The 11,734-nt window shown below is 33.9% G+C and overlaps 1 protein-coding gene across 1 annotated transcript; it reads left to right on the top strand.

The window, feature by feature from the left end:
- The first annotated feature begins 1,069 nt into the window (after positions 1 to 1,069).
- On the top strand, positions 1,070 to 11,149 carry LOC109810305 (uncharacterized). Its single transcript, XM_020373726.3, has 4 exons — positions 1,070 to 1,221; positions 7,410 to 9,535; positions 9,614 to 9,730; positions 9,817 to 11,149. The coding sequence occupies exons 2-4, from the start codon at positions 7,454 to 7,456 to the stop codon at positions 10,552 to 10,554; spliced, it is 2,937 nt and encodes a 978-aa protein (XP_020229315.2). The 5' UTR covers positions 1,070 to 1,221; positions 7,410 to 7,453; the 3' UTR covers positions 10,555 to 11,149.
- Positions 11,150 to 11,734: the final 585 nt, after the last annotated feature.

Here is an 11,734-nt window from a genome sequence, read left to right as displayed (position 1 = left end):
TACAAATACAAAGACAAAAATAAGTCTAAACGTGTATCTACTATGTACAATAGAAAAGAACTTAAACTATATAAGATATGTAAATTAGAGACTATGAGACTAAATAGAGAAATCATTCTCAATATTTATATAAAGCATAGGTCTAAAAAACATTTTTTTTTCTTTTATAGAAACTTTCTCAAACCTCCTAACCATAGACTTAATTAAAGATCCAGTAGTCTTTATGCGTGAATCTTCCATAGATGATCCTCCATCAATAAAACAAACGCATTATTTTAACTTTAAATAGTTGTTATAAAAAATCAAGCTAGGAGAAAAAAAATGACATCGGATGCACTTGAACTTAATTTATTTATTCAACACTTTTATATCTTTTATCATTTCATGTAAATCAATTTAATTAAAGTGACAATATATGGATAAAGTATGACAAATTTCATTTGTTGCATATTATTTTCCATCTTCAATTGCTTTTTATTGTTTATCAATTGTGTATATTCCAAAAAGAAATTGTGTACGTAGTCTCACGTGAAATGGGAGGGGGACAAATTTTGTTTCATAAGTATTAAAAGAAAGTTAACGAGAGAAACTAAAAAATTTAAAAAAAAATATAAGTATAATAAATTAAAAAAATTGTCTTAAATTACAAAAAAAAAGATAAAAAAATTATATATAAAAGTAAAAATATTATTTTAAACTAGAGGAATTGAGACACTTCGTGTCTCTAATAGTTACACGTAAATAAATATTAGAAACTGAATATTTATTTAAAAATAATATAATATTTTTTTTAATCCAAAAAATATAATGATTTATTATAAAATAGAAATCAAAAAAGTAATTACTAAAATAAAATAAAAGTATATTAATAAAAATAAAATAATAAAAATATATTGATTTAATTAATATTATGATTAAATTCTTAAATTTAATTAAAAGATATTTTTTTTAGTTTTTTTTTAAAATATAATAGTAAAAAAAGTAAAAATTAAGGTAATTATTCAAAAAGATATATTTTTTTTTATATATTAGTATAAATTATAGAGATAAAATAAAATAAATTATTTTAACCGATATAACTTGACGAGGCATTTATTGAATAAGGTGATTTGTTTCATTTCATTTGATGAGGCCTTCTTTCGCTACACATTTCTTCACTCTCTCTGTCTTTCTCGACCGTTCGACTCTTTCGACATTTTCCGAGTTGACTCAGATCCTAAGGTACTTTCCTTCTTGATTACACCTTTCTTCTGTTTGCGTGGTTTTATTCAGACGATGAATTTCATTTCGGAACTCGCGAACCTCAATTTCATGCAATTTAATCGTTTCTAGGGCACACATTTTGCCATTAACTGTTCGTGTTTATTTTTCGCCATGTGAGAATGTCTACCTCTCAATTTTGAGTGATCAATCGCGCGTGCAAAACCTAAATTGATTATGGTTCAATTCTTCACTTGAATATCTCATTATCAACTCACCTTGGCATTGTTTCGATATAATACAGTTGTTTGCATGGTTGCCCCTCTTAGATCTTACAAACACAATCTGTGAAATATGAAACTCTCTAATGTGATTGGGAATGTTATTTTTTGTTTGAATATTTAAGTCTACACAATCTGTTAAATATGAAAAGATTCATTTGCCTTTTTTTTTTTTTTTTTTAATTATTAATTTAAGAAAAGAGATTTTATTAGATAAAGGAGGGGAAGAAGCGTTAAGATTGCAGGATAGGGAATCTTCAACAAAGGCAGTAATACCAAAATGAGAATAAAAGAGACAAAAAGGAATCTCACTGAAGCTTGTTAGTAGTTTCTATAGGAGAGTTGTGCTGCCCTCCTTGTAAGGGTTAGAAAACCTGCTTCGGTATTTGAGTTTTGATTGTTCAACACTTTGCACAAACATTGATTTCTATTTCATTTATTTGTTATCTCCAATAGTTGTTTTATGAGGTGCCCTCTTCTTTAGTCTCTGTTTCCCACCTCATAACCTTCTGCATTTTTCCTTTTAGGTTCCTTATTTTTCACTGGAATGGTTGAAATTATATGTTTTTGTATTCACAAGAGTGTTGCTTGGAATGAGAATTAGCGTGGTGTTCATAGTTTACTTTTGAAATAAGTAAACGTGAATATGTAATGAATATTTTAATAGCATTTCTAACTGTGGTACCTTTACTATAATGTCACACTCTGTCGTTAGGAAACAAAAAATTAGAACAAAAATGAGGGCTTTATTCAATCCAAAACCAAGCTCAATGAGCAGATAACATACAAGAACCACTACCTCTTCCAGAGCAAAAGCTCCTGCTCCTTGGAGGTAATACTTTCTCTGCCCAGCCAAAGGGCCTAACAACTAGAGAACAAAACATAGATACAGTACTATAGATACTAGGTACACAGACATCTAATGTAACTCCTTATTACACACATTACTGGGGTGAAATTATAATTTTGATCATTGAACAACAGTATACTAAAATTGCAATTAAATAAAAGTTTAATTAAATGTTACGTGGGTTAGGATAAGTATATATTGAAAAGACAAAGAAAGTCTCGGATTGAGTTTTGGGACACTGTGGGTGGTTTCAATTTGAAGCACATCCCTGTGTGCATTTTCATCGTCATTTCCTCTTTTTCTCTGCCCTTGGAATCTCTCTCTCGGTAAGGTACTCTTTCTCTCTCTCTCTCTTTTTTTTTTGTATATTGTTTTTTATTGCAGCTCTTTCCTGCGTGTGGTTTGGGTTTTGAGATGAGGGGAACATTTTGTTATTGATCTTAGATAGGGTGCTGGATAAGTTGCTAGCTAACTGCAGAACTGTCTTGTACTAATTATGAGTTTTTTTTTCTCTTGGTTTTTGGATATTTGAGTGAATTTAGGGTTCTGTTTTTTTGAAATGTATGAGTGAATTTTGGGTTAAATTGATTATGCTTCTTCATGCACCTTCAATTAAGCCCTTATTATTGTTTTGGTGTATGTCTTTTATTTTTTTGTAAGCGGACTGGTGCAAAGTATATGTTGTCCTTTTTTTTTTTGGGGCAATTTTTAAACCTTATTATGATTTGTTCAATGTTTATAGTTTCATCACTGTTTTAACCTATGACACAGCACTATTTAGAGCATAGCACTGTTCATATACATATAAAGACATGTTGGACACAGACACTTTTATACTCCTCAAGAATGATCTTGTGGTTGGCTTTTGGAATGACTAAATACTGATATCAGACCATGTCTTAATATGATCCAAGTATATCACTTTTACTCTAATGTCAAACTTAATTTAGTAACCTTTGTTTTGGAATAAATAATCACTCTTTGTTGTATTCCCGAGACAGTTTTGAAAAAAAAATGAATTATTTCCTAATAAATGCAGTACCCAAACATTTTGCATGTTCCATTTTGTTCTCTGTTTTGTCGTGCTGCTGTTCTGTTGAATTGCGTTTTGTCGGTTTTCTGTTTGTGTATTCTTAAGTTTCCATTTATTGTGCTTATTCCTCTGTGCATGTTGAATGGTGGCAAGAAATTGAGGATGTAGTTGTTATTGTCAAAATTTCTACTATATATATTACACTCTTTTTTCTTTATTTTTATTTTATATCTTTAACACTTTTAATCAACCTATAAAGTTTCAAATGGTTTGGATTTATATGATTTTAATATTGAACTACACTAAGACACAGTGAAATTAATTGATACATTTATCACATCACAGCAATACATCCCTGATTTATCTTTTTCTGCATTTGGTAAGTTACTCAAAGCTAACTTGTTAATGTTATAGTGATGCATGAATATATTGTAGACATGGCCTTAAGCATTTATCCTTTGTTTTGTTGAGTTTACCTGTTTGTTTATTTTTATTACTGAGGTGAAACTCTAATTCCGATCGTTGAACAACACTAACAAGTAGTTTTTAGATTCTTATGATTTGATACAATTAAGCCACCTATCGATTTGTATCATCAGATGAATCTTAAATGACTTTCTATCTTATGATACATGAATGAACTTATGTAATTTCCTATCATTGACACGAATCATACAATTCAACAATTCATTATTTTTTATTTTTTCTTTTTTTACCCTTTCACCAATTCTCTTGGAAAAATTGAAAAGTCATATAATCTTGAATTGTTAAATGAAAAGGAATTGAAGGAACACTTACGAAATTATCCTATTTGATTATTCCACTTCTCAATTTGTCACCCACTCATTCAATGTATATACTCTATTTAGCTATTTACTTGATTCGTTTTCATTCTTCTAAAATAAAGGTTTTCACAAGCTCATATATAACTAATATTTTTGTTCTACAAGATTTCTACTTAAGTTGTTTTATTTATTTCTAGTTTAAATATTGTATATTGAAAACTCTAACCTATATGATATATTTGAAGTAATTTTTCATTGCTTCTGAATCTTAAGATTCGATACAAATTATGATTCACGATTCAAAAATTAGGTCGGCAATTTACAATTTGAATCCTAATTTGATAACCATGTACTACATGTTAGTTTTATCCCCAGCTAAAATAAATCTCCCTTTCTCTTTGATGCACTCATGGACTAAATAACCTGCCCTTTCTCATGTGATCCATCCCCTCAAATGGCAACAACTTACCACCTCTTCCAACCATAGTAGTCAATAGCGGCCGGAGCGGCCGCTATCGCGGCGCTCCGGAGCGGAGCGGCGTCACCCCGCAACGTGGCTGCTGTCGCGTGGCGGATTTCTGTAGCGGCCGGAGCGGCCGCGTCGGAGGCGTAGCGGAGCGGCCGAAATCGCGGATTCGCGAGCGCGATTTCAGACTTACCCTTCATTAAGGGTAAGTCCGTCTTTTCAATGGGGTTTTTTTGCCCTAATCATCCCTTTCCCATTCGCGATTTCAGACTCCTCGAAACCAAACCCCTCCGCTCGTCTCTCCCTCTCATATTTTCTTCTTCTCTGGCAATCGCGTGCAACTCCGACGAAGTCCGGCTCCGACGCACCTCCATCGGCGACGCGCCTCCAGCTCCGACGCACCTCCGACTCCGACGAGCCTCCAGGTCCGACGCAGCTCCGACGTGGCCGCAAGCTCAGACGCGCGTTTGTCTTCTCCTTCCTCCGACTAACGTTTGCCCTCTGTTGTCTGTTCCCCTATTCTATTGTGTCTTTTACTCTTTTATGCAACATGCAACATATCTTTTTTAATTATTTATTAAATTATTTCCACTGATTTTTTTTTAATTTTTGATTAAATTTAATTGAACAAATTTTATTTTTAAATTCTGATAAAATTTAATTCAACATATTTAATTTTTAAATTCTGATTAAATTTAATTCAGAAAAATTTATTTTTAATTTCTGATTAAATTTAATTCAGTTAATTTTATTTTTAATTTCTGAATAAATTTAATTCAACAAATTTTATTTTTAATTTCTGATTAAATTTAATTCAGCTAATTTTATTTTTAATTTCTGATTAAATTTAATTCAGCTAATTTTATTTTTAATTTTTGTTTTTTTTAGCTTTTATATATATATTATTAATTATTTAATATATATAAATTAATATTTAAATAGCTGTTATCCCGCTCCGCGTCATCCCGCTATCCCAGTTTTGGGGTCGGCCGCTCCGCGCCGCTATCCGGGATTGACTACTATGCTTCCAACTGATTAACTTATGACCCTTCTAATTCTTTTCACCCTACATTTTCCAAATTGTGGTCTAGTATACTAAATTCTTTTCTCTATCAGAGTTTGAACAAGGGATTATATCACACTCAATATAAAAAGAATAGTATTGTAAGAACCTATGTTTTTCTGATCTGTTCAAAATTTCTATGTTAGACTTGCATTTTTTATGATTTGTTATGTGTGTGCCATGTTAGGCTATTCGGTTTTAAATTTGGTTGTGTTCTTGTCCTGTTATTGGCCTAACTTATATTTGCCGTTCAATTTGCTGAACTGATAATTTATTATGTTTTCTTTTCTTTTGGAATAAAATATGCTACCACCATTGGTTATTACTCATTACTGCTTGTAAACGTATCAATAGCTGCAAATAGTGTAGCTATCACACTGTAGAGTGGGGTGTAGTGTACGTAGCTGCTGGCCACTACAGGAAACTCATAGCATTGCTTTTTTGCCATGCAAATAGAAACCGGATCAAGGAGGATAGTGCTGCTATTCATTGTTTGCACCTCTGCTGGCGCCTATCCATTTTCCGGTCAAACCATTCTAGTTCTACAGACCCGTCCAACTATTAATTGCTTTGGAAGTTGTCATAGGCTTTTTTCATGCATTATCCTCTAGTTACAATAAAATACAATAGATGAGTACTCATTTTATGTGATATTTTATCTTAAATATTTTATCTCATTTATTTACTATTAAATACATAAAAGTATATAAACCCAATAACTAGGATTAGTAACTGATTAGAATCAGGGTTTTAAATAGCACGCTATAGCAGTGTGAAGTGGCCCCTTCCTGCTACAAATGCTGCTGTAGCAGAGCAGCCGTAGCAGTCCAAATAGCAGGCTGAATAACATCCGTAGTGGGCACTATGGGTTGATTACCAAAAATGTCCCTTTAATAGAGACATTAGGGCTTTTTCGGAGGGTTATTTTTGGAATTTTAATTTACAAAAATGAAATCTATACATCTAATAAGTGAAAATGATAAAGAAGACTTGGATTTAGAATATGATGTTGAGTCATGATTCTATCTGGGAAACTTGTACGTTTTGTTTAAGATACCTATGACTTTTTTTGATTAATTATGAATGCCATTAATTTTGTTTAATTTTTTTAATCTTTTTTGAGACTTTAAATGTATATAGTTTACATTATATAAATTATTATATAAAATTTTTCAAAATAATGGTTATCCTGCTATACACTATCTTGCTATAGCAATTTTGGGATTGGCCACTATGCACTTCCATCTAGGATTTAAATCATGATATGAATGAAGAGTGAGTAGGTACTAGATTTAAAAACAAAAATAAAAAAGAATTCAGCTCAAGTTGAGCTTTTGAATGAAGTGATTTCTTGAAATATTGTTAAAAGCTGATTGAACATGAATTTATCTTAGAACTGCCTCATATTAATAAAGATTCAAATTTCAATAGAATCATGGTTTTAATGTTTGTACAAGTGGTTTTAATTTTGTTCTTGTTCCTTGCATTAATTCCAATGGCTTTACACAATAACAGAATTTCTAAATACCTTGCTTTGGCCCTTGTTTATCCAGCTTTTAGGTCAAATGGTTCAGTGACTGCTGATACTTTCTTTCCTATTTTTTTATTTTTATTTTTGTCATTCTCAACCACCTTAATTGAATTGTTTGTCATTTCTTTTTATGGTTAATGTGAAATATCAATCCATACTAAAGTTGTTGATTTTCTCTTTATTATCTTTATTGGCTGTAGTTAATTTTTCCATTGGCATCAACCGTGCTAAGTTCCTATATAGCATGGATCTTGAAGACACCAAGATGGGCACTGTGAATCCCCCTGAAATGTCTTCTAATCTTATTTCATCAGGAAAAGATGAGATAATGGGTTCTGAGAATCCTCCAGAAGTGTCTTTGAATTCTCCGTCTTCAGCAAAAGATGGTACGATGGGCACTTCAAATCCTACTGAAGTGTCTTCTAATTCTCCACCTTCGGGAAAAGATGATATGATGGGCATCGACAAACCTCTATCATCAGGAAAAGCTGATATGAGTGCTGAGAATCCTCTTAGAGTATCTTCTAATTCTCCTGAAGAATCTAGTAAACAAGATTTGAGTGAAAAGAATATTCCTCAACCATTGAAGGCAAAATCTAGAATTGTTAAGAAATCTCAGGCAGGTAAACTTAAGGCCAAGAAGAACAGCAACATGGGTGTGAATCCTCCTGAAATGTCCTCTATTCCTCTGTCATCAGGAAAAGATGAGATGATGGACACTGAGAATCCTCTTTTATCAGGAAAAGATGGTGTGATGGATACTGAAAATACTCCTGAAGTGTCTTCTAAATCTCCTTTATCAGCAAAAAAGGGTATGATGGACACTGCAAATCCTACTGAAGTGTCCTCTAATCCCCTGCCTTCCGAAAAAAATGATATGATGAGCACTGAGAATCCTCCATCATCAGGGAAAGATGATATGGGTGTTGAGAATCCTCTTGAAGTGTCTTCTAATCCTCTTCCTTCAGCGAAAGATAACATGATGGGCACTGAGAATCCTCCGTCATCAGGAAAAGATGATATGGGTGCTGAGAATCCTCTTGAAATGTCTTCTAATTCTCCATCATCAGGAAAAGATGGTATGATCAGCACTGCAAATCCCACTGAAGTGTTTTCTAATCCTCCATCATCAAAAAAAGATGATATGATGGTCACTGAGAATCTTCCTGAAGTGACTTCTGATCGTCCATCTTCTGGAAAAGATGATAGAAAGGATACTGATTCTCCTGCAGAATCTAGTAAACCAGAGTTGACTGGCAACAATGCTCCACAATCATTGAAGGCAAAATCTAAAATTGTTAAGAAATCTCAGGCAGGAAAACTTAGGGCCAAGAAGAACAATGGTTCTCAACAGATTTGTGGGAAAAGAAGAATTGTGACTTCAAAAAATGTGGTGGACAAAGCTGAATGCTGTCATAATGCAGATGAGAGACAAATTTCAGACAATAGTGAGCTCAAGGAAACTAATGATGAACCACCTAAGGAGAAGAGTAAGGAGGCTGAAAATAAAAGGAAAGAAAGTCAAAATAGGAGTACTAGTGACAAAAGTCCCAAGGAAGAGTCAGATGGTAACCAGCAGAAGGACACTGATTCTCCTGAAGAATCTAGTAAACCAGAGTTGAGTGACAAGAACACTCCTCAATCATTGAAAGCACAATCTAAAATTGTTAAGAAATCTCAGGCTGGTAAACTTAAGGCCGAGAAGAACAACGTTTCTCTACAGATTCGTGGGAAAAGAAAAGTTAGGACTTTCAAAAAAGTGGTGAACAGCACTGAAAGTTGTCATAATGCAAATGTCAAACAAATTTCAGACAATAGCCAGGTGAAGGAAACTAATGGCGAACCACCTAAGGGGAAGAGTCAGGAGGCTGAAAATAAAGTGAAAGAAAGTCAAAATGGGAGCACTAGTGACAAAAGTCCTAGGGAGAAGAGCCAGCAGGCTCAAACAACTAAGGCCAGTCAGTTGGATAAGACTGAAAAAAAACTAATGAGTAAAGATAAGCATAGGGAATCAAATAAGGGTTCTTCTAGGAGTAGAAAAACCAAAGAGATGAGAAGTGACATGGGTCAGTTAAAAGGCCATAAAGGTGAAAAGCTTGGTGGTTTCATCTTTATGTGCAATGCAAAGACGAAGCCTGATTGTTTCCGCTATCGTGTCATGGGTGTTTCGGCTGGAAAAAAAGATGATGTTTTACAAATCAAACCTGGGTTTAAGCTTTTTCTTTATGATTTTGATCTGAAGCTACTGTATGGTATTTACAAGGCTTCATCTTCTGGTGGCATGAAGCTTGAACCCCGAGCTTTCAGTGGAAAATTTCCTGCTCAGGTTACTTTCTTTCATTTTCCTGTATAATTATCCTGATATTTTCTTTGATTTTTATGTGCTGATGGTTGACACCTTCAGGTGCGGTTCAACATATCTTCTGATTGTTTCCCACTACCTGAGAGCATTTTCAAAAAAGCCATCAAGGATAATTATGATGAAAAACACAAGTTCAGAACAGAACTTACCGTTAGACAAGTAAGGATTAAATTTTACCTCTGGTGTGGCCTGTCCATCTGTTTCTATATTTCTTTATGATGAATATTCAAAATATTCTGTTTCAGGTTAGGAAGCTCACTCAACTTTTTCGACCAGCTGGAATTCATTCAGCTGTTCACCCTGACCACACCCAGCCAAAAGTAATAATTCGAGATAGGGAATCTCCTGATGGTATTAGGGGATCAAGGTCCCATTTGCAAAGGGAAAGATATAATGTGCAGTCTCTTGATAGGGATCATCAATTTGACCAGCGAGAGGAAATTAGTCATGATCTGTTTCGAAGGGAGAACTACCGAGTGTATGATCTACAACGAGATAGAAGGAATGTGACTGTCACTTCTCATGTTAATCCAATATTGGAATCTTATGAGGGAGATTATGAACCCCGTCACCTGGACCGCAGCTACCTGGGTAATGTCCCTGCTCGGGTAGAAAGTCGTCGAACTGATCATCTTAATTTGAATGACCGTAGGGATCCATACCACACCTATCGTCGTGGTGCTTCTCCTAGGGATGCATATTTGACACCTTTAAGCAGGGAAGAAATCTCGCCAAACTCTTATTTGGTTGGGGGAAGACCTTTTGTTGGCATGGATAATATGCCTAGGAGAGAGACTGTTCAACATAGGCGTTACTCAATATATTCTGCTGATGATGATTTGTCTGGTTATAATCGAATGCGGCCATATCATGGAGATGGTTTGGAAGCACGTACGCGGGCATATCATGGAGATGATCTTGAAGCACGTGCACCAGTTTCATCGCGATACACTTTTTCTGGCCCTTCATTTCGTCGTCGCTGACTTGATATGTATTTTTGAATCCCTAGACTTGTGTTCCTTACTACTATCTTTCAAATTGTGGTGACTGACTGGTAGATATTAAAAGACTATGAAGTCTTAAGTACTTGAGCACTTCTGGATTTGGAAAAGCATTTCTGACTGGTGAGATTTGAGTTCATGCAGATTACCATTTGAAAACTTGTTGATTAACAATCCCGACACTGTTTAATGATTGCCAATGGAACTTCAGATGAGAGTCCAGTTTGATATAAATTGATTACCGGTGTGAAATGGGGTTTTGTGGCTACTTACAGGATGCTGCTTTAGTGAATAGGAAGATAGATAAGCATCGTTTCAGTTAATGAAAATAAATGTTGCCGTAGTTTGTACTTGTAGGTTGGTAATTTGGGGAAATCATATACAAGAGCAAAGAAATCCCTTGCAAACTTATGCTAGCAATTGGATAGCTTCTGGTGTTACTGTAACTGCCTTACCTTGGAGGTTGAAGGGTTTATGACTGCTCGTCATTTTTAACATTTTTTTGTCCTTTCCTCTCGTTGCACTTATTTAGCAGTGAACTAATTGGGTCCTCAGAATAAAAAGTTTACTTTCTTCAGCTGATGTTTATAACCTTTTTAATAAATCCTTGCCCGGGATCACAGTTGTAACATCTTTGTTGAGAGCTTTGCATGCCACAGTTACAATGGAACTGCAACTTGGATAATTGCATCCCAATCCCATGGTGACAAAAACTTGAAAAAAGAGAATGAATTTATTATTTCATTCATATGTATTACATTCTGATTTCACATTTGTAACAATCTAATCTTCCAAAATAAGAAAATAAGGAACTATAATATGCTGAAAAATAAATAGAAGATTCTACAAATATTTTCTCTAATTAGGAAAATATTTTCTCTAATTATAATACTCTTCTTCAAGTTGGTAAATGGATATCAACCATTCCTAACATGTTTACAAGATCTTGAAATCTATCTTGAGAGAGTCCTTTTGTAAAAAATCTGTTATTTGAAGTTTTGCAGGAATATGAGTTGTAACCACAAAATCTTTGTCTAGATTATCTTTGATGAAGTGTTTGTTAATCTCAATGTGTTTGGTCTTATTATGTTGTACTAAATTATGGGTAATGCTCATGGCAGACTTATTGTCATAGTATAGTTGCACGGGATTGTCCACGTTG

This window comes from Cajanus cajan, chromosome 10 (assembly GCF_000230855.2).
Source record: "Cajanus cajan strain Asha chromosome 10, NIPB_CcT2T_4, whole genome shotgun sequence".
In the NCBI taxonomy this organism is placed as follows: Eukaryota; Viridiplantae; Streptophyta; class Magnoliopsida; order Fabales; family Fabaceae; genus Cajanus; species Cajanus cajan.
Note: the sequence above shows the minus strand (reverse complement) of the source record. Positions and strands in the feature narration are given on the sequence as shown.

Excerpts from the sequence above, each read along its gene's own strand:
- LOC109810305 (XM_020373726.3), top strand. The coding sequence starts at position 7,454 with ATGGATCTTGAAGACACCAAGATGGGCACTGTGAATCCCCCTGAAATG. Across the intron at positions 9,536-9,613 it reads GTGGAAAATTTCCTGCTCAG|GTGCGGTTCAACATATCTTC; the intron begins GTTACTTTCTTT and ends TGACACCTTCAG. Across the intron at positions 9,731-9,816 it reads CAGAACTTACCGTTAGACAA|GTTAGGAAGCTCACTCAACT; the intron begins GTAAGGATTAAA and ends ATTCTGTTTCAG.